The sequence below is a fragment of the Macrotis lagotis genome, chromosome 1, assembly GCF_037893015.1.
Source record: "Macrotis lagotis isolate mMagLag1 chromosome 1, bilby.v1.9.chrom.fasta, whole genome shotgun sequence".
Taxonomy (NCBI): domain Eukaryota; kingdom Metazoa; phylum Chordata; class Mammalia; order Peramelemorphia; family Peramelidae; genus Macrotis; species Macrotis lagotis.
Window position 1 is genome coordinate 557356883 of NC_133658.1, and position 24008 is coordinate 557380890.

The window sequence follows — 24008 nt, forward strand, 5'->3', positions numbered from 1 at the left end:
TTGGGATACAGTGAGAAGACCCATCTAACCGCAGTAATGATGTAAAAAAGCAGCAGTACATAAAGTTTAGACAAATAGGCAGAATTAGCAGAGTAACTGGTTAAGGTCTTGGATTTTCTCTTACACTCCATGAAAAATCACTTAAGATTTTGGAAACGTAGAAAAATAAACAAATACCATGCTTTTACTTTCCATTTTAAAAAAAAATGGAGTGAATAAAGCACCAGCTCTGGAATCTGGGGGATCTGAATTCAAATGTGGTCTCATATATTTATTTACCTGTGTGGCCGGGGAAAAGTCACTAAATCCTGTCTGCCTCAACAAAACAAAACAGTGCATTAACAGATTAGGAGAAATTCTGTTCTTTCTGGGTGACCCTGGGCAAGACACCTAATCCTGCCTTGCCTCAATAAAACAAAACACAGCATTAACAGATTAGGTGAAACTCTGTCCTTTCCACTGAGGAGGCCAAGAATCATTTGTCCTTCTAAAAGGAGAGCAGACAGATTTTTCTCCCCATTTTTTTACATTTGTGCCCATTTCAGATATATAAGTTCTAAGAATGTGGGAAAATTGAAGAACTAAAAATAATTCAGCCATAGCTTTATATTCCACCAATGGAGAATGAGGAAGCAAAAATGTAAAATCACAAAGTATGAAAAAAAGTTATTTTTAAAAATTAACAAAAAAACTACATTTTCCTTTGACTGCCATATTATTGAAAACTTGTACTGGTGACTTCTAGCTAAAACTAAAATAACATTTCCATTCCAAGCCCACATTTTCACTTTTACAGCTTTTGCTTTTCAAATGTGAAATTTCACATTCTTGGTACAATGATATTTTTGCTAAGCAATTAAAAACCAATTGTGCTCAAACCTTTTGAAATGCTTAGTTTCATTCTATATAACTCAGGATTTGGTTTCTAAAAATCTCAAATTTAGCATCTCAATGAAGAATAGTATTCTAAGACATGTCTGAAAAAAATGTTTTGAAATGAAGTGATGGGCATTTTAAAACATTATTTAAGAATATGCAGTCTCTTCCTTATACTTTTTTTATACCAGAGAAAGAGAAGGCCGTGTGCCGAGGTGAGGCTGTTACATGGAAACAGACGCTGCCTCCCTCTTCTTTCCTCCAGAAGCTTTTACCTCAGAAGCCCTTGCCTAGCACTCATTTTTCTCTTTCCAGAGACAACCAATCCCAATTGGCAGGCTTGGGCTCTGGACGCAGGATTCAAGTACCACACATAACCTTGCTTCTATTGGAAAACAGTTCCAAACTACAAACTCATGAATACCACTTCAAATTTAACCTATTTTATTATTTCACACACAGGGCATGCACTATCTTCTCTAATGTTTGAATATTTCTTGCCTTGGAAAAGGTTCCAATATATCCATTTTTATTAAAATCATCTCTCTTCTACCTTACAAGTCAATCTCATTGAATCATAAAGTTTTAAATCTATAATGAGACAAACCTAAACAGCAATCCTGTTATGAAAGCGCAACCTGAGCAATCCTAAGCTGCAGTCAGACACACAGCTGTCTTGTGCAGATGGCTTTAGTGGGCAACATGGTGAGCTTGCCAGATTTTTAAAAAATGAAAGAGCTTTCTGCCTCATTAGTACTTGATGGCTGACCATCCACAAACACCTGGTATCTAGACTTCTTCCTCTTGTGGAATAGCAATCAGAGTCTTATCTGTTAAGGGTATTTATAATATTACTCAAGTCAATGGAATTTAGCACTCAGAATATTTTACGAAGTCACAAAGCAGGAAAAAAATCACCTAAACTTATGTATTCTATGTAATGGGGGTGAGCAAAGAAGGTTCGAACAGGATCAAAAGTCAGTGGTGATCAGGCTGGGGAAACCATACTGCACCATAAAAACTACTTCTATTTCACTACTCATAACTGTCTTTTTTCCCCCTAAGGGATAAGTCATGAGATATTAATGTTTGATAAAAAATTATGAAGAAATACATTTTCTTCTTTCTAATAACTATTTATACAACTATATTTTCTTTCTTTTATGATATATATATATATTATTTTCTCTATCCTATGACCCCCCCCATCCATTGTCACCCCAGGATCACCAAGCAAAAATATTGTTAAAAAAAATGGCAAGGGTGGGGGGAGTGGGGAGGGAAGCAAGATGGGGGGGGGTATAAAACTCAAATATCTTTAATAAAAATAAATTTTTAAAAATGGCAAGGTAATAATGCATTTAGATGGAAAATGGTGGTTTATAAAAGCTGTAATAATTGTTGGATTTTAATTTGGAATTCCTTGGTTTACTTAGTTAACAGTCACAGTCAGTAGTTTTTTGGTAAATATTTAAAAACTTATTCCTTTGGGTGAAAAAAGTACACATGACACTTAAAGTTAAATCTAGAGTTAACACTTTCTCAATCTCTTTTTTAAATTTAGACAATCAACAAGACAATAAAAAAGTCCTGATTTGTAGCATTTATCAATAGCTGAGATAAACATATGCTTAATTCAGGGGCATAAATGCTCACAATGAAAACTTAACTATGAAGCCAGTTTGAGCTGGTCCCAGCATCCCCCTGATTGCATTCCAAACATTCATTTATTGTTTCAATTTAAGTTCAACACATGTTTATTGACTCTTTACTGTGTACAAGGCACTTGCTAAATACTTAGGGAAATACAGAAAAGCACAGTTCCTATAACCAAGGAGTTCCTGATCTAGTTAGAAGTGGAGATTAATTAAGATGGTGGCTCCATTCCCAAGATAAACCATAAAAGCTCATTTAATCCATAGAGTACTAAAAATATGAGTTCTATATTATACTTACTACTATAGAACCAAACCAATATGTTTAACAATGTTTCTATTTGGGGGGGAGGCTTTTGGAGTTCTAATTTCAATGCCAGCCATACATTTCTCCTGACCCTTATACAGGAATAAGTAAAAGTCTCAGACTGAACAGAGACCTTTTCGGCTCTAATCTATTCCTGATTCCCTTGGTTTGGGTCAAGGATTCCAACAGGGCAGACACTGGTGAATGAATTATGGAGATGAGAAGAGGGGGTTTAGAAGAATAAATGGAGCAAGAATGGGGCTTTGAGAAGACTGATGATTGAAAGCTATAGGAATAGGGCTCTTGCTCTCCCTATTGGCCTGTTCCCCAATCACTTCTTTCTTATTTTTAACTTTGGGAAGATTGAGAAAATAGGTAAAATGTCTTTGACTGCCTGTTCCCATGTGAATGAATGTGTCAGATGTTGCTTTGGTGACCCTGTTCTACTATTAGGCATATGATTTTGACAAGACCATGCTACTAAATCAGTGTCTCCCAATTTGTAATAATGCATAAAAGTTTTAGTGATCAAAATAACATACTTTTAACAAATAAAGGTTTTTACATCTTAAATTCTATAAACTTAAAAAAAAAGTATCCAGTTCTTTCCATCTATCTTCAACTCCAAGTCCTGGTCCCTGAATTCTGAGAGCAAATACTCTAAAGGATTTATCCATATATGATAGTGAATTTAAATATTCTACTATTCTACATTATTCTCAGAATGAGTCAATGTCGATGGTAGAACTTATTCTCTCTCCAAGAGTAGAAATTATCCTTAGTCCTGAGCTACCAAATTGTATGTGGTTCCCTCACAGAGAAACTCCTTGATAATCACAGCCAGAATGCTAGCAGTTATTATTACATGTCAAGAATTCCCCAGAAAAGTTCAAGTATTGGGGAACATGTTACATTTAAGATCAGGGATAGCTGGTATTTTGATAAAAATTAGTTTGTTCCTCTCTTCGTCCTTTCACTATAATTAAAAGAATCATGCTTCTCTTCCTGAGCAATTCTCAAAATCAAAAGATGACTGTATTTCCCCTGGGCCCACTAGCTCCCCATTAAGGAACCACCAGTAGGAGGATAGCCAACACCATTTTGTTTTTTCTACTGGAAAATAAAACCACTGGAGAGAACCACTAGCTAGAAGTTTACAGTGTATACATGCATATTCTAACTTTAGCTGATATTGACTATGGCTTAGTAATCACAAATATTTCATTAGTCTATGTGTAGAATAATACTATTTTCCCATTTATCATTAGATCATATATTTAGCACTAGATGGGGCATCAAAGGTCATCTAATCCAAATCTCTCCTTTTATAGATAAGGAAACTGGGGCCCAAAATCACTCAGGTAAACAGGAGAGGTAGAATTTGAAACTTGGTTCTCTGAAAGGAATATTTTTTTCTCTTTGTCAATCTATAGAGGTTCTGTGATCTTGCTTCCTTTACCATCTGTTGAATAAGTGATGGAGAATTCCCTTTTCAGATCAGTTACCTGGGCTTTTATAATTTTTTTTTCATATACTACTGACTAGTTCATTCTTTTTTATGTTTATTGGGGAACTAACCAATAGGGAATCAGTTTATTGCTGACTTCCTCCTCTTTTCTGAACTGGGAAATACACATTCTAGTTAAGCTTGAAAGATGGTTGGGTTCACTATTATATCCTGCTAGACCCATACATAGGATGTCCTAACACTTTCTTCTGCAATCCTTGGTCTTTGGTTCATTGGCATGTTTCCCTCTATAGTGTTACCAATTATTTTTGACTATTTTTTAATCATGTAATTCAAAGAAAACTAGGCCTGAGGACAGACGACTTGGGTCTGAATACTGGTTCTTTAGATTTTACCATTTTCCACCTCCCCCTTGCTAACACCAGTATATGCTGAAGACTTTACCCTGGACATCCTGGGCTGGACAGAGGGGAGAGAATGGAACGGTAAAAAGACAGTCCAAGGTAATATGAGTCAAAGAGGAAAACAAAAGACAAAAAAGGAAAAACCACAACAGGGAGGGGAATACTACACATAGTGGCAACTAACCTAACAGTTGAATGATTACTCAAATGTTAGGCATTGGTTTTGTCTATAAAAAAGGTCATTTGTTGACTTTCCAGTTTATCAGACATCAATAAATATTCACTCAATACAGAAGGCACTGTGAGTGATATACAGAGATATAAAACAAAGTCTTCAAGAATTTTAGTAAATAAGATATTTGAATAAAATAATACAAACTAATGTTATAAAGTAGCATTTGATAATATCAAATGAGCCTTCAAATGCAGTAATTCTACTTATCTGGCCATTAGTAGTAAAAATAGACTCATTAAAGTAAGTATGTCCAACCCCCAGCCTATGGGTCACAAAGTCCATTCATGCAGCATTATTACATTTTATTATTCTTTTCATTGATAATATGGATTACATTGAAGTTCTAAATATGTAGCACTTGACAAGAATTTTTGTTTGGAGATGCATTCCAGAAGAGCTAAAAAGCTGGACTCCAAAACCTTAGATAGACAAACTAATTTGCTCACAATAACCCTATGAGGTAAACAAAATAAATATTATCATCTTATTTAAAAGAAGATAGAACAGGTTGCTCAAAGTTAATTGCTTAGATATAGTCAAAGCACCCTTGGACCAGGTTAACTGGATTTAACTAAGCCTTAAATCAATCAAACTATAGCATGCATCTCTTTATATTTTGTTATAATTATATTTTTAGATTTGTGAAAATAATTTTAAAACTTTTAAAACAAAATCCTCAAAAGGATGAAACAGCAGGTTTATTATTAAAGCTTAATAATTTAATGTTTTTTGTTCATGAATCAGTAATGAATATAACTCACCAATCGGTAGGTCTGTGCCTTTAAAACATTGAGATCAATAAAATTTTCTTCATTATCAGTCTCCTCTTCCTTGGAAAAGAAAAGATTTCTTTACTACATTGCCATCAGAAATCATAATTTTAAAATATTTCATGACTATATACACACAACATTATAGTAAGCTTTATTTAAGACTGCAGGAAAAAACTCAAAACTATAAAAGTTATGCATAAGGTAGTATATTAAAGGCAGTATTTCCTAGTAACAAAAATTTCTATCTTGTCACCCAGGAACCATACAAGCAAAGTTCAGAGACTCCTTATCTGTAGGAAGGCTACCTACCTAATCTTTTGCATCAGAGAAAATCATGAATTCATCTATTAGGACTGAGATGAGTTTAACCTATACTGACAAAATCACAAATCCTTGACATCTAAGTTTCTCTTTCTCTTTTGAAGAAATAAATGGTTACTAGCTCATGTGAAGGGCCCAAAAGGAATGGATAAGCAGATTTATTGGGACTCAGTCTAATGACTAAGAAACAGAGAATATCTATGCCACTCTAGAAATGAGTGATTCTTTTATCATTAGAGGTTACTTATAGGGATGCAGGATTTGAGAGTTAACATGCAAATAAACCAAGTCATTCATTTTCTTTTGTTTTGTTAAGTGTCAATATAGACTATAAAAGACTGCTCATCAAAACTTTCTGGAATTAGTTATGACAGAAAAGTACATCAGTAGAACAAGTTGGATAAAGAAGAATCAGAAACCATTGTAACTCAATAATATAGTGCTTGAAAACCAAGGTGATGAATTATTTAGGTAAGAATTCCCCATTTGACAAGAACTTCTGGGAAAATGAAAAGTCTGGCAGAAATTGAGTTTAGCCCTACAACTTACACTATATGCCACAATAAGTTAAAATCCCTACAACTTGAATATTATGACTATAAGAAAACAATAGGAGAAAAATATGAGAACCACATCATTTAACTTTCATAGCCATGGCTAGACAGGAGACTTCTTAACTAAATAAGGGAAAAGAGGTAATCAGAAAAGATAAAACAGATAATTTTGATTACATTAAATTAAAAAACATTTGCATAAACAAAATTAATGCAGGATAAGAAAGGAAATAAATTTGAAAGCAAATTTGTATCAAGTATCTCTGAAAAGAGTCTGCTATACAAGACATAATATAGGGAACTAATACAAATATATGTCTAGGAACTATTCCATCATGATGTCAAAAAATCTGATCTGATCTGAATTATTAAAAGGTTTTACCTCATAACAGCAAATTGACAAATATGAAAAAGATAGGATTAGTAAATTGAAAGGGCTATGAAATGATAAGAAGAAAAGCACACTATTACTGGAGCCGTGAAATAGTCTAACCAATTTGGAAAGATTGCAACGATGCTAAAAAAAAATAGTGACTTATTTTTGCTCACCCTTTGACACAGATGTTCCTCTGTGACTCCCAAAGAGGCCAGAGAAAGGAAAGTCATCTAAAATATTTATGCTAGCACTTTTTCAAGGTAGCAAAAGACTAGCAAGACAGCAGCCATCAATTAAAGTAAAATAAACTATAACCTACAAAAAGAATGATTATAAAGAGGACAAAGAAGCACAAGAAGAGTAATGTTAGTGAAATAAGCAGAACCAGGAAGACAGCATACATATCAACTACAACAAATGGAAGGATCAAAGCAAGAATAACAAAAAACCGTATATGCACAAATTATAATTTTAACAACAAAGTTTGACCTCAGAGAAGAGAAAATGAACCTCTCTCCCTTCTATATAGTAACAGATTTTGGTTTATGTGTTGGTTAGTTTTGCTGAAATGTATTTTCTTTTTTTTCTTGTTTTCATATTCCTTTCTTACAGAGGATAGCTTTCTAAGTAAGGAAAGGTGAAAGATTTATTTGTAGCTGGAGGTGATATAAAAACAAAAAGAAATAAAAATGGAAAATTCATATCCATATTTGTGCATAGACATACCCTTGTAGATGCATATATGTTTCTCTTCAAATATACATATATTTAGGGAAAAAGAGAGAGAGACAGAGACAGAGAGGGAAAGACAAAGAGAAAAGGTTTCCTAGAAAAAAATTAAAATAAGTCAAGGCTCTTCTAAATTTTAAAAGCATCACAATTCTTCCAGATGAACACGGAATGTTCTTCAAAGAAATTATGATTCCTGATTGATAGAGTTAGAGAATTTACCTTGGTTTTCCTATAGTCTGGTCTTTTTTTCAGAGTTCAGGTTGCCCAAAGTATTTGCCCTAGAAATTTCCTACTACAACCTGATCACATGCTTAGGCAGGTAGTCAATCAATTACTCTACGTGTATTTTTTGTCTGCAGAAACAAATTAAATATTGCCCAAAACTTTTAGCCCTATATTCCTCAAAAAATTTCAAAGGTTGATACTTGGTATTGAGAGACAGTATATGAGAAATAAAAGGGGAATCATGAACAAAGTATGAAGGACTGTTTTAAGGGGTTCCCTGAACTTTAAGCATTGCTGAAAGAAAACAAGTGCAAATAGCGCTTGAAAAGAATGTGCTAATAAAGTAATGAAAAAATAGGAAGGAAGTGCAGAGATAAAACTGAACTACATAGACAGAAAAGATCCTAGGAAAGAATCTGAACCTATTAGAAAAGCCTATAGCTAGGGAACTTATTTTCATGGCTTCTCTATGACAGTAGTGTCAAATTCAAACAGAAATGAATCCCTAGGAATTACATATTGATTTAGAAAACCATAAATTAACATTACTTATGCCTTATTGCATTATTATTTACTTTGTTAAACATTTCCCAATTTTAATCTGGTTCCACCTATGACAGGGAGGGAGAGAGGCATGATGATGGAGGTGAGATGGGGGGAGTTTTGCAAGCTCTACAAGTTTGACATCTTTGCTCTAATATGGTCTTAAGCTTTTTTTTTGTCATGAACTCCTTTTGAAGGCACAAAGTACCTAAAATACAAAGGAAATTAATGGATATTGAATTAAAGATTTATTTTTTCTCATCAAAATTTGTGGATGCCCTAAAATTAATCAACAGAAATGCAGGGAGCCCTTGGAGTCAGGTTAGGCATCCATGCTAAATGTTTATTTTTTCCCTTCCTCTACTAATGCTACTACAGTTTAGATTTGAAAAGCACCCAAGACTCTGGAATGCTGAAGTGGCCTAGAAGTCAGAGCAATAATGTGCTACATTTTTATTTATGTCAGACAGCTTGTACTGGAACAGCTTTAAAGATTAAAAAGTGAAGCACTAGGATGAGACTTCAACTTTTGACACCAGGGGAAAAATGAACAAAAAAATAGAAGTAAAAGGAATAAGATGTAACATGGAGACTGAAAAATTTTTAGAATTATATTTATTTGTCTCAAAAGATTTGCTAAGTGTATATATATATATATATATATATACCTTAAAATTTTTCAGTTTATAATGAAAAAAAGTATATTCTTTTAAGTGATAATGAATTTGTAAATAGAAGTTACCAGGAATATAATGCTCTTTCCATCTTCAGGTAGTTAGTAAGCAGGATAGATATTTGAGATCTTAACTGCTTTGTTACTTCTATACTGAGTTTTCATGGTATTTTATTACTTACAGGTAAAGATTACGTGTTTGGCTAGACCATAGAGTATATAAAGGGAAATGATATAAATAAGCCTATATAAGGGTAAGCTAGAGCCAGATTATAAATCTTGGTGAAGCAAAGGAACTTGTATTTTTTTTTTAAGTTTGGGGGTTTTTTTGCAAGGCAAACGGGGTTAAGTGGCTTGCCCAAGGCCACACAGCTAGGTAATTAATAAGTTTCTGAGACTGGATTTGAACCCAGGTACTCCTGACTTCAGGGCCACCTAGCTGCCCCTGGAATTTGTATTTTAACCCTAGAGGTAAGAGGGAACCACTAAAACTTTTTGAACAGGAAAATGACATTATGTTAGAGTCATGCTTTTAGGAAGATTATTTTCACAACAGCATGAAGAACAGGAAAATCTGTGTAGAAAACATTGGAGAAGACTGATAGCCAATAAGTAGGCCCAAGCAAGAGATAATGAGAAGATTAATTATTAATCAACAGACATTTATTAAGAACCTCCTCTATGCTAGGTGCTGGGGACACAAAGTTTTGTTTTGAAACAAAAAGAAAATAGTGGCTATGTGACTAGAGAAAAGAGGATGGGTGAGGAAAAGAGAAAAAAATGGGTGGAAGTAGAATCAAAATTTGGCACCTGATTGGATTTGGAGAAAGAGAGAAGGTGGGGGGGAGAAGGGGTGAAAGGGAGGGAGAAGAAGTCAAAGATGACTCCAAGTGGTGAACCTGGATAAATGAAAGGATGGTGATAGATTCCATGGGACATCTTTTGCTATTGGCAATGACAGGTTGTGGAGCCCAGGGGAAAGATGAGACATAAAGATTTAGGAATCATTTGAAAAGAGACATTAATTGAATGCTTGGGTATCAATAAGATCACTGAGAGAGCATAAAGAGTAGAGGTTTTTAGACTTTTTTGTCATGGACCTTTTTGGCAATCCAGTCAAGTCCATGAATCTCTTCTCAGAATAAAATTTTTTAAATGCACAAAATAAAACAGAGAATTACAAAAGAAAATCAATTATGTTGAAATAGTCATCAAAATATATATTTTAAAATCAAGATTATCTATAATTCCTAATAATACAGGACAAGATAGCTGAGGATAGGTCCTGATATACAATATTTAGAGGTGGAACATGAATGATGATCTAGCAATGAAAACTGAGAAGGAATTGAGACAGGTAGGGGATAATCAAGAGAGAAATATCACAAATACCCAGGGAGAGGAATAAAAAGGCAAGGGATTTGCTAATGAGGAAGACTGGAAACTCAGGTGCTAAACCACCTGATTAAAATAGGAGGATCTGAGGATTGGTAGAGAACCACAAAAACAGTATCTGCAGATATAAAGAAGATAGCAGAGGAAGAATCAGATATAGCAATGAGCAAACAAGGAGCACATGACTACTCTTCTGACTTGGATCTAGAGTTAAAACACTTCTTTTCTAAAAATCACTGAAAAAATATATTCAAGGATATCCCATCACTATATTTTTAAGTGCTTATTGAGCTTAAGAAATGCTCCCCTCAGGGGCGACTAGATGGCTCAGTGGATAGAGGTCCTGGAGCCAGGAGTACCTGAGTTCAAATCCAACCTCAGACACTTAATAATTACCCAGCTGTGTGGCCTTGAGCAAGCCACTTAACCCCATTGTCTTGCAAAAACTAAAGAAATGCTCCCCTCTTCTGAAAAGGAAACAAAAGACATTTATCCACAGAAAAGAAACTCAGACCTAGTGATTAATAAAACTGATTTTAAAAATGTGACATAAACAAATACGTACCACAATTTCTTCCTCTACTTTATTTACTGTCAATTCTGCATCATCTTCTGGAACTGTTTCTTCTTCTAATTCTTCTACTGGGTATACTGGCCTAAAAGAAGACAGCTAAGTTTAAGATCTTTATTTACTTGAAAAATAAATCACTCAGGAAATAAAAAGGAAAATGTTCAAAACAGAAACAAATTTTTATTAAAATTTTCTAACTTCTGATATATGAGATTTACAAAGTATAAGCTAAAATAGTAGCTTTCATTGGAATTTTCTTGAATGTGACAATCAGAAATATGAAAATATAGGATTTAGTATTTGTGCATAACTTCTAATGGATGTATGTGCTATAATAATGTTTATGTTATATTATTAGTCTACTCATATGTAGAACTTTAGATTTATCTCTGGAGTAGGTAATGTTTAAGAATTACAATTCTCATTTTATGGATGAGGAAACTAGGCATAAAGAAGTTAAATGACTTGCCTGGGGGCATAGAAGCTAGTTTTTAAACTTTTAAACTTCAAACTCAGGTCTTTTAACTATAAGATCAATGTTCTTTCCACTATACCACAGTACTAATACAGACTTGTCATCTATGACAGTTAAGATTTTATGATTTTAACTTGGAATTATGGATTTGTTGATTGTCCCCTAATTTTTTTTTTTCCATCCATACATTCAGTCACTTCAGTCATGTGTGACTCTTCATGACTACATTTGGGATTTTCTTGGCAAAGACAGTGGAGTGGTTTGTCATTTCCTTCTCCAGCTCATTTTATAGATGCAGAAACTGAGGCAAAGAAAGTTAAGTGTCTTGCCCAGGGTCACACAGCTAGTAAATGTCTGAAGCTAGATTTGTACTCAGAAGATAAGTCCTCTCCAGACCTAGAACTCTATCCTCTGTGTCACCCTTTTTCATCTATGGTGTATGTAAGTTTACAAGGTCATTTTTTTTAACCATACTTTTCATTCCTCATGTGAAAATGAGTAACATGGACTATATGTTGCTAAAGGTCCTATCTGGCTCTTATATCAATGTACCAAAAGAGGACAAGTTTATAATTCTGGGTGACTTTAATGCTAGAGTAAACTCAGATTAGCAGACATAACACAAAGTCTTTGGGAGGAATGGAGTTGCGAACAGCAACAGCAATGGTCACCTACTACTGAAAACTTGCTCATCTCATGACCTTCTCTCATCACAAACACTGTCTTTCATTTACCTAAACACAATAAAACTTCCTAGAAGCACCCTCATAACAAACAATGGCATCTAATAGACAATGTGATTGTAAGAAGAGACAGATGTGAGAGTGATAAAGCAATATGTGATACAGAGTGCTGGACTGATCACAGACTCATCCTCTCTAAGCTAAATATTTGCATTCAACCAAAGGGGTCTCAAGGCAAAATGAATACTAGAAGAATTAATGTCAAGAGATTAGAATGTCTCTCTGAGCAGGAACTGTTTGTTTGGAGGGGAAAAACTGAGCCAACACATAGTTGGTAACAGTGGAGCAGAAAAGGAGTGGGCAGCTTTCAGAGATCTGGTATACAGCACTGCATTTGCTCATCTGGGTCACACTCACAAATACCAAGACTGGTTTGATGAAAACGATGGGGAAATATGAAGCTGCTAAATGAAAAATGAGAACTCCACAGGGTTTACCAGCAGGATAGATCATCCATTTCTAAGAAGGCAGCATTTAATTCAATCAAAAGTAAAGTACAAGTAAAAGAGAGATGCAGGACATTTGGCTCAGCAAGAAGGCAGATGAAATTCCAATTTTATGGGACAGTAACAAACCAAAATGCTTTTATGATGTCCTTAAGGCTATTTATGAGTCAAAGACATATGGTGCATCTCAACTACTTAGTGCTGATAGATCCACATTGATTAACAATAGAGACATGAACCTAGAGAGCTGGGCTAAATACTTACATAGTGTTCTTAACAGTCTATCATCAATCAATGGAGAAGCCATTGACCATTTACCTCAAGTGGAAATCAATCAATCCCTAGCTGAAGTTTCAACTGAAGAAAAGTTTTGAAAGCCATTAGCCTCTTTTCAAGTGGCAAAGCACCTGATGCTGATTCTATTCTAGCTAAGATCTATAAGGTAGGGGGTCCATTGCTCATCCAAAAACTAACTGAAATTTTCCAGCTTATTTATGGCATAAAGAGGCTATCCCTCAAGAATTCAAGGATGCCACCATCATCTATCTGAATAATGATAAAGGGAATAGACTGTCCTCTGACAATCACAGGGGTATTTCTCTTTTAGTCATTGCTGGTAAGATTCTTGTCAGAGTCCTTCTCAATAGGCTGATCCTTCACCTGGAAGATGGTCACCTCCCTAAGAGCCAATGGTTTCAGAAAGGGTAGAGGAACAGTCAGTATAGTGTTTGCTGCCCAACAACTCCAGGAAAAATGCCAGGAACAAAACAGAGATCTGTAAATAACATTTGTAGATCTGATCAAGACCACTGATACAATCAGTCATGAGGGTTTATGGAAAATTATGTCAAAATTTGGTTGCCCAGAGAAGTTCATCAGTATTTTACATCAGTTTAATGACAGCATGCATGCTTGGATTCTGGATAGTGGACAATGCTCTCCAGATTTCCCAGTCACCAACAGAGTGAAACAAGGATGTGTCCTTGCTCCCAAACTTTCTAGCATGATGCTTTTAGCCACATTATCAAACACCTTCCCTGAGGATGAACATAGCCTCAAGGTCAGCTACCACAGTAATGGCAAATTCTTCAACATGAAAAGGCTACAAGCCAAGACAAAAGTGGAGAGAATTTTGGTGCATGATCTTCTGTTTGCAGATGATCGTGCTCTCGATACAGCCTCTGAAGCTGATATGTAATAAAACATGGACTGATTCTCTGCTGTCTGTGCTAATTTTGGTCTAATAATTAACACCAAGAAACACAGGTGCTCCATCAGCTAGTACCACACCATCTAGCAAATGGAAAAGTTTTGAGTATTGTAGACAAGTTCACTTACCTTGGTAGTGTCATTTATAGGGAAGTACACAGACAGTGAGATTGACACTCACACTGCCAGAGCTAGTTCAGAGGCTCCAAAAGAAAGTGTGGGAAAGAAGAGGTATTAGACTGACTACCAAATTGAAGATCTATAGAACTGTTATGCTGACCTCACTGCTATGATATGATATGCCTATGAAACCTGGACAGTCTACCAGCTCCATATCAGGAAACTGAATTGCTTCCATTTAAATTGTCTTAGGAAGATGCTGAAGATTACCTGGCAGGAGAAGGTACCAGACACTGAGGGTCTTTCTCAAGGTAAACTGCCTAGCATTTCAACATTATTACAGAGAAAGCAACTATGATGGGCTTGACATGGTACAATGCCAGTCCTATGCTTGCAAAAAAACTATTTTATGGAGAACTCACACAGGGCAACACAAGGGAGTCAGAAGAAGCAATACTGAGACACCCTGAGGGCCTCTCTTAAGAACTTTAGAATTGATTGTACAGCATGGGAGACACTGACAGGATCACCCAGCATTGAAGTCTTCTCATTGAGGAGTGCTGTATTCTATAAGGAAGGCAGAGTTGAAACAGTTCAAAAGAAATGTGTCATATGTAAGTTCAGAGTACCCACTCCAGGTGTTTACATGAACTATTTGTGCTCAACCTGTGGCAAAGTATTCCAAGATCGGACTGGTCTGATCAGCCAACTCTAATTTGTCTCAAACATGATGTCATTTTTGGTCTTCCTCAATAACAAAGGATAAGAACTAAGCCAAGCTCTAAAATAAAATATAAAATTCACACGTACATGGCAAAATGACATTTTATATAGTTGATCACAAAAGTAAAATATCTAACACTTAACTTTTAAAACTAGTATAAAAAGTCACTAAACATTTCAGCCCTATTTTGCCCTTTTTTTTCTTCTGTATTGCCTGAAGTGTTTTTCCTATATAAAATAAAACCACAGGATGGGTTTTCTCAAGAGATCACTTTTTAAAATTCTGAACAGTTTAGTTTAATGTATTAATGTACTGTGATCTTACCTTTTCCAACTGAAACCAACATATTTTAGAGATTCTTCAGCTAAGCAATCAAGGACATAACATACATGTTCTCCATGACCTGACTTTAATTTTGATGGAGGAAAATCTGCAGATCTCCCCTAAAATAAAAACAAAGTATTTTCTTATGGTTTGGAGATAGGAAGGTTAAGTACTGTTTAAAATTATTATACTGTTAATTCATCTTCCCCCCCCATTTCCTTTTCATAAGATACAAAAAAAGATACCAAAAAAAATGGCCTAAATTTGGCAAGAAGTCAGTTCCCATCGTTTTTTTTGATGAACTATTTGACTAGGGAGAATCATTATTCCCTTAAGCCATCCTATTCACAAAGCCAAAACAACCAGTTGAAAAGTGAAAAAAAAAATCAATAAGCCTGCTGTTTCATCTATATAATGCCAACTGGTGTTACAGAATCTCTCAAATTCCAACTCTGAATTGCCTAGTTTAATTTAATTTAATTCAAAAAACATTAAGTATCTTTTCTAAGCACCAGATATAAAAACAACCCTACCAGGATCTATGATGAGGATTTATAAAAAAAAAATTAGGGAAGAAACACCATCACATACAGATGTAAGTGATATAAAGGATTATCCAAAGTATAAAGATTATAAAAGGCATGGTCTCAGTCAGGAAAATCTGGGTTTAAGTCCCATCTCTGATGCATATGTGACCTTGGATTAGTTACTACATCTATTGGGGTCTCCAAGCAACTCTCTTAAGACCATAAGTTGCAAAGCAGTAACTGGATCTGCGTTGGTAGGTAAGTTTTTCTCACTTGGAGTTCCCTATATCACTGAAATCACATTCCCAGAACTGTCTCTCCCCCCCAAAAAAAAGATTAAAAAAAAAAAAAGGAATGGAGGAGGATATATCAGAAAATGCTTCAAGGAGGAGGTGGATCTTGAAAGATGTGACACTTTAACATGCAGAGACTTAAGGAAGCAAAAAAAGATAATCCATTCCTAGTAGAAGCACTGGAACACAATAACTGCAGTATACAAAGTACAGTCTGCCTAGAACATAGCTTAAGTGAAAGGGAGGAGTATGAAATAAAATAAAGTCAAAGTGGGGAGGATCTTGAAATACAATAATTAGGCATTTATAAATTTGCAGACAATGGAGAGACAATGAGTTTTTGAGAGGAGGAACAGAATGATAACAGTGTTACATTAAGAAGAGAATTAGTATCCCCATATGAAGGATGGAAAGTAGGATAAACTAAGGGCCAAAAGATCAGTCATTTTATTTGACATTTAAGGCCCACAGTCTTAAAATTATAATGAAAGCAACTTCTTCATGGCAAATATCTCTACAAATAACTGCATTCACATCAGAATCTGGAAAGAGAAATTCATACTCAAGGTTTATATACCCTAAGGATATTAAGGAATAATCTTTTATAGCCAGTTGAAGATGAAGTGGAATACTATAAACTTGCAAGATCACATCTAGATTTGGGCAATGGTTTGGCAGTTCGGCTTGGAGTGGATGAAGAACTAAGACTGTTTAAAAAAATTAAGTAAGTTTACCAACTTACTCTGAAAAGTCCTATCTATGATATGTTTTAAGAGCTTTTCCCCTCTTTTCCAAGGTTCTACGATGGTGATGAGTGGGGGGGGGGGGGGGGGCGCATTGAGTGCTTTCTGACATCTGATCCAGGTATAAACTTTTATTTTTGAGAACAGCAAAACTGATTGAGGGAGATGGGGATGTTCACTGACTTACTCAAGGTTAGCTAATGACATGATGCAAGGTGTTAAGGAATTGTCTGTGTCCACATGGGCATTTTATAAATGAAGTTATTTGGAAAAGAAGAAACTTTCTCATCAGATTTTAGAGATGAAAATATGGAATCAAAGCACAAAACATTTTGTAGAGGTGTTCTTCTCTTCTTCCCTCCACTCTTCTTGTGAAATGCTAATTTAGATTCCATAAGGGGGAAGGGAGAATAAATTTTCACTACATAAAGATCCAGATATGCAGAGAACGCCCTAATATGTGATTTATTTACATCTCTCAGTGAGAAAGGATAGATTTTTTTGATTAAAAAATTCACAGAAGCCAATTTACATCCTCATACGTATGAGAGGGTTATAGAACAGGAGCAACCATACATAAGGGAAAGCATTATGGCATTTAAAATTCTTTGGTTCTGGGGCAGCTAGGTGATGCAGTGGATAGAGCACCAGCCTTGGAGTCAGGCGGACCTGAGTTCAAGTCTGGCCTCAGACACTTAATAATTGCCTAGCTGTATGACCTTGGGCAAGTCCCTTAAGGCCATTGCCTTAAATAAACTTTTAAAAAATTTTAAAAAAATAAAATTCTTTGGTTCTGCATCCAGGGTGGAAAAAGTGTGAGAGCCTGGGAAGGTAGGGAATAGGAACAGCATTTAAGATATTATTATAATAGGCTAGGCAAAAACAGATACTCAATATGGCACCATTCTCTCCCAGTTCTCTTTTTACATATCTGACTATTTCTTCTCAACTTTCTTTGTTAGTTCATGATCTACATCATGCCTTACTTGTGGTTGTCACTCTGGTCTAGAGTTTACTAGTATCTCCACACTCTCACTTGGTGACCTCCTTCAGTTCCCATAGGGTTAATTATCATCTCTCCACAGATGACCCTCAGATCTATATATTCAAGCTAATCTCTCTTCTGAGCTCTAGGGTCAGCTGGGCATTTCAAATTGGATGGACTGTAGCCACATCAAATCCAAAATATTCAAAAGAGAATTAACCCATTATCTTTCCCCAAAATCTCATTCTTGCACTGTATTTTCCTATTTCTGTCAGGAGTACCAACATGATTTCAGTCACTATTATTCCTCAACTCCTTTATTTCCCTGCATCCCACATATCCAATCAGGTGTCTCATATGGTTTTTTTTTTTTACCTCTACAATATTTTTCACATCTGCTCTTTTCTCATATTATTACCATATCTTACTTCAGTCTCTAATCTCTTACCTGAATTATTACACTGGTTTCCTAGTTGTTCTTTTTGTCTCATCATTCTCCACTGCAAGCTATCCTCTACTCAATTGCCAAAATGAATTTCCTTAAGTAGATCTGATCGTGTTACATTCTCTATTCAAATCATTCCACTGTCTCCTTATTGCCTCTTGGACAAAAATGAAAACTTGTTGTTTTGTTTAAGTTCTTCAGGGCCTCATCTGAACCTGTCTTTCCCTTCTAATGTTCCCTCTTATTCCTGTACCTATGGATAGCAAAGGCTGTCTTCATAGCTGTATTATCTTCCATTTCTTGTGTCATATTTCCCCAATTCTGCTATGGCACCTCCTAGTATCTCTCATTTCCTTCATAACTTTAGCTCAAGTGACTACATGATGACTTTCCTAGTGTTCCCAACAAGTGCACTTCCACTCTAAGTTGCATTTATTTGCATCCATTTTGTGTGTGTGTGTGTATGCATACATATGCATACACACACACATACACACATACATACATAGCATCTCTCCTAAAATAGAATTTATGTTTTTTGAGAGCTGGGACAGTTTCATTTTTGGTTTTTGGATACCCAGCACCTATAAGAGCAGCTGACAAAAAATAGAGACTTAATAAATGCTTGTTGATTAACTGACTTGCTGAATAGCTAAAATTTTGACTGAGATTAGTTAGAGTGAAAAATGTGAAGATAGAGTTGGCAGAACATGACAATTATTAAGATGTTGGAGAAAATGGAAAAGAAAGAATCAAAGGTTGCCTTCAAGATTTCATGCCTGGGTGACTATGCAGATGGTGGTACCATCAATAAGAAGATAGGGGGAAAATGTGTGTGTGTGTGTGTGTGTGTGTGTGTTAAGGAACATATAGAGGGGTAGGTCAAGTAGATATAGCTTCTGTTAATTTTTACAACTTTTACAATTAGGTATGATGATAATCTACAATTTCTCTGATGAATAATTAAATGTTGACATTATGTTCACTATCTCTATTAGCATCACTAGTATCCCTCTCTGGAGAAAGAAATAAAAAGCATACTTGCATTATGAATCACCAAAAAATATGCTAAAATATAAATTGCTATTCAAGTGCTTATTTTTTCAGAAAGCTGAGTTAAAAATCCATATTTTACTTTTGCTTAAAAAATATTCAAGAGTAAGAAAAATATGAAATTGTCTGTACTATATTTTAGTGTAAAAGAATGATTTTTGGAAGACAGCCTTAGGAACCTAGAGATATTTGAAACTATTGATTATACTTTAAATGTAATTATAGAACTTTGATATACATTTTGATATAGCCCACCTGAAAAAGTTAGGAATTTATAAAGAGGAAAGAGATTAGTCTGGCATTTATATTGAATTAACAAATACAGAAAGTTTAAAATTCACAATTTAAAAATAAAAAAAATTTGCACTTACAAATGATCGGAGCTCAGATAATATATTAGATATTGTTGCATTGGGGTCATCATATTCCTGTGGCTGTTCAAAGGGACATCCTGCTTTATTAATTAGCCAAGCAGCAAGAGTGCAGAACATGTAAAACTGTTCACCTGGGTTGGTAGGTAAAGCAAAATAATGTCTGTTTCAAAGGGGAAAAAAAAAAGAAATCTTAAAAGAATTACAAAATAGTAACATCTGTGATATTTCAAAAGGATATTTTATTTTAATAGCATCATTCAAAACAAAAAAAACCAACAACAAATCTTCTATTTATCAATTTCAATACAGACACAAGTGTTAGTGCTGCAAGAGAAAGTAGAGATCTTTTCATATCAGAAATGAAGAGAAAGGCACAGTGTGTTGGTTTTTCCAACAAACAGTATCAGAAAAATCATTACTGTTATTACACCTGAAATATATCTGAACTAGTATGAATATAACACAAGGAAGGAATGCTATAAAATAAAGAAGTATATTTGAAATTTAAATAAAAAAGATTCAGAAGATCCTGAATTCATCCACCTAAGATGTTTTAAGATTTCACATTCCAACTCTAAAATACATGTTCAATGTGCCTTCTAATCCCTAAATCAAACAAAAAATAGTCCCAAATCTGAGATCCTATGAAATTTAATAATAAATTTTAGAGTAACAGAGCTAACAACAACATTAAAGTCCTATTAGTTCAAGAGTGTTTCCTGGCTGTCAGGATCACAACTTTATAAAAAAGGTATTCATTAAGAGCTTGATATCTATTTGCATATCAGTTTTTCTCAACTTTTTTTCAATACACAGTCCACTAGTGAAATGGTCCCAACAAAAAGAGGGGCAAAAAAAGGGAGGATAACAAATTATAAATACAAGTGCATACATCTTAAATCCTTTTACTGCTTCTTTCAAGATTATGATTATTACTTTACTTTCACTCTCCTGATCAAAACTGATGAATGGAAATGAAGTAACCCATTATGTCTCATACACACTAAAGAAGCACTGGTCAGGTAATAGTGATATGTATATATATAATCGATACTAACAGAAACACAAGAACATATTACTTTTTTTCTTAAAAAAATAAATTTGGACAAAGTGTCATATCTTTAGCAATAAAAGTACTGTGCACGGAGTGGGTACTTTAGTGCTGAACTGAAATATAAATGAACCATGTTATACTAAACAATTCAACCTAAGCAACCTCTTAATAACATGTCAGTCATATATGTATATATATATATATATAAAATGTGTGTCTATATGTATGATATATGGTAACCTATGACTAAAACCAACATTATAAGCATGTTGTTCTTTTTCTCCACTGAATATGAATAAACTATGCAAGAGAGATGACAGATAAAAAATTCAAGTAGTTTAAATTTTGGATGAATAATGCAATGAAGAGTAAAGTATTTGGAATAATCTCAGTAAAACTGCTTCCTGCTCTAGAAGTCAAACTATAATCCAAAATAGTTCTGGAAAGAAATTTAATGAACCCCAATTTATTTGGTTAAATCTAGTCTGGACTGGTTGTTGAAAAAAGTGGCAGCTAGAGTCTATTCTTACCAAAAAAAAAGAGGCAGTGCCTTGGAGGTAAGATGGGTTTTGGCTTTTCCCTACCAACAGAAGTAGGCATTTTCAGTGTTCTGGGCCGGGAGTGGAGAGTCAGAGGCCAGGCGCCTGGGGCGCACAGCGAGGAGGGCATGTCCACGTCCCCAGCGAATGCATTTTCGCCGCCTCTGCCCGCACCGGGCCTGGCAGGCGGGACGCATTTCGAAGTCTCCGCCGTGGGAGCTCCCGCGCGCCCCGCCCCGCGCCTCCGTGCCCCGAGCCCCGCTGTCCCGGCGCGGGCTGCAAGCACAGGCGTCCGGGCTGCAAGCACAGGCATTCAGAGCCGCCGCCGGGGGGCGGGGCGGGGGCGGGGCCGCGGCTCGGGTCCTACCTGGACAGGGGCTTCAGGTTGTTCCTGCGCAGGATCTCCTCCTCGTAGCTGAGCAGCTTTAGCTTCTCCACTAGGTCTTCCATCACCACGAACATGTGGTAGGCCGCGCCGGGGCCCCGCTCCACGTACAGACCCTCCCCGGCCGCGTCCCCCCCGCGGGTCCGAGCCGCGGTGTCTTCCGTGCCCGGCGGCGACGGCGCGGACGCAGCCCCCGCCATTTAGGCTGGGGGAGGGGCGAGCGCCCCGAGGTAGGCGCCAAGCGGGCCCCAGACCCTGCCCCCCGCGGGCCGCGCTCAACGCCGCCGCTCACTCCGCGGTCGCCGGGCAACGTGTCAACCTCCGGTGACGTCACGGCCTCGGCGCCCCGGAGCCCCGCCCTTTCCGGGAGCTGCCCGGGCGCGCCGGGCCCCTCCCCCATCCCCGGGACGCCACGTGCCTCGGCCCCGCCCCCAGGCTCCGCGCGAAGGAGCGGGCGGGGCCTGGGACGCGAGCCGCAGTCGGGCGGGGCGGGGCGAGGGCCCCTCCCCCCTTTCCAGGCCTCGCACTTGACCTCCCTCTCGTACTTTTTTTTGCTAGGTAATGGGGTTAAGTGGTTTGCCCAAGGTTTCTAGATTTCTCTAAGGAATAAATGCTGTATATTTCTTTTTGTGTGTGTGTGTGTGTGAGAAATAAGAGACAGAGAGACAAAAAATAGAGGAAAGAGAGACACAAAAAGAAAGGAGACAGAAAGAGAAACGAAAGAGAATTTCTGTTGGTGCATTTTTTCCCGACAGATGATGTAGAGACATATACAACCAGCAAACGACTTGTTACTTCAAAAATTAGTGAAGCGGAAAGGACTTGCAAGTTTGCAAAAGCGGTCTCCTGAGGAATACCCCTGGGAAGGGTTACAATTGCATAATGTCTGTAAGAGAATACTAAAAAACACGTTTTAAAAGGGAATTGTTAGCTGTTTTAAGAATAAATATTACTCAGCCCTTAGCTAATGTCTTTAATTGGTTCCAAGAGTGAGAGAAGTTCAAGTTCTTAGCCGCAAAGCTTTCTGAAACCTTTTCAATTGGCCACTTAAAAGTATAGAACTTTCTAGTTCACGTTTAGGGTGATTCTGGAAAGGAAAATAAGCATTGAAGGTGTTAGATGTGTTCTTGATAAAGTATTCCAGCTTCCTATTTAATTGGCAGGCAATATATTGCTTTTCCATGTGCTTTTTGTCTAATGTATGGGAGAAAAATATCAACTAAGGAATAAAGCTTTCTCTGTAGTTTCTTTTATTTTTTAAAGTAACAAAAAAGACATATATACAGGAAATGTAAAGTTTTAGGAGGGTGACATCACTCACTTGACTTTTCACTACGTTTAAACTAATTCCAGTGGATAAAATATCTTAGCCTTTCAAACTGTTTGTTCTAGATCTCAGGATTTTTTATCCATTAATTTTCATGGATGTCACTTGGCAACGGTACATTTTTCTCTATGCTCCTGGGAGGTAACAGTTACTCATCACAAACAAGTTCCATTTTCCTGAAGCTCTATATCTCATGGTATTAATTGGCTCTTTGGATTCAAGCCCTTTTCATCTTTAATATTCAATAGCTCTCATTTTTTTTCCTGGTGAAATGGTCAGCTATAGCTTAGAAAGACACCTCCCCCCCAATTTAGTCATTATTGGGACAATAATGTCTAGGAGAAAGAGACAGAGAGAAAGGAGAGACAGAAAGAGATATTGTTTCCAGTTTTCATTCTTAGTTAAGCAACTAATAAAGCAGAGAAACCATGAGGAGGGCAACTGAAGATTTTTTTTAAAATGGCACAGGGGAATTTGCCATCAAAAGTTGAAGCAGGCATAAATTTGCCATACTGGAGATAGATGGCAAAATTAGAACTGGAAACTCAAGTCCTCTTCCTTTCTCTGACTTTTCTGGTTCCTCTAATGACCTCATGGGGGGGGGGGGGGGGAGACAACAAAAAGAATAGCAGTACATTGTCTTCAGGTATAGAAGTCCTGAGCTTTAGTCCACTTGATTTGAATATTTATTTGCTGCATTACCTTGGTCAAGTCACTTAATTTCTGTATAATTCATTTTTTGTTTTGTTTTTATCTATAAAATGAGGGAGTAGAACTAAATGTTCTTTTAAGTCCTTAAAACAATGAATCTTGTCTTACATGAGCTTAAATGAGCATATTTCACTGATTTGCTGCTCATTTCCAACTCTGATTGCAAATAATAACAATAATAGAAAGTAATATTTATGTAGTGTTTACTGTGCTAGGCATTAAGCTCAGTACTTTACATGGGGGGGGGGGGGGTCCAAGGCAATGGGATTAAGCAACTTGCCCAAAATCACACAGCTAGGTAATTATTAAGTGTCTGAGGTCAAATTTGAACTTAGGTCCTCCTGGACTCCAGGGCAGGTACTTTATCCATTGTGCCACCTAGCTACCACTGACACTTTACCTTTGTTATCTCATTTGATCCTC

The 24008-nt window shown here is 36.3% G+C and overlaps 1 protein-coding gene across 3 annotated transcripts in view; it reads right to left on the reverse strand.

Moving 5' to 3' along the window:
- Positions 1–21863, reverse strand: part of IFT57 (intraflagellar transport 57) — a 76713-nt gene extending 54850 nt beyond the window's left edge. For 2 of the 3 annotated variants that reach the window (XR_012474071.1, XM_074214437.1), the window contains exons 1-5: positions 21530–21863; positions 19567–19729; positions 15150–15268; positions 11103–11193; positions 5707–5775 (exon numbers count right to left, since the gene is read on the reverse strand). Coding sequence is in view for 2 of the 3 variants with exons in the window: in XM_074214437.1 (XP_074070538.1) it covers positions 5707–5775; positions 11103–11193; positions 15150–15268; positions 19567–19729; positions 21530–21747 (660 nt within the window). In the remaining variant the exon portion in view is untranslated. The remainder of the gene's footprint in view (positions 1–5706; positions 5776–11102; positions 11194–15149; positions 15269–19566; positions 19730–21529) is intronic. The other variant, XM_074214438.1, reaches the window with a different exon arrangement.
- Between the last annotated feature and the right edge of the window lie 2145 nt (positions 21864–24008).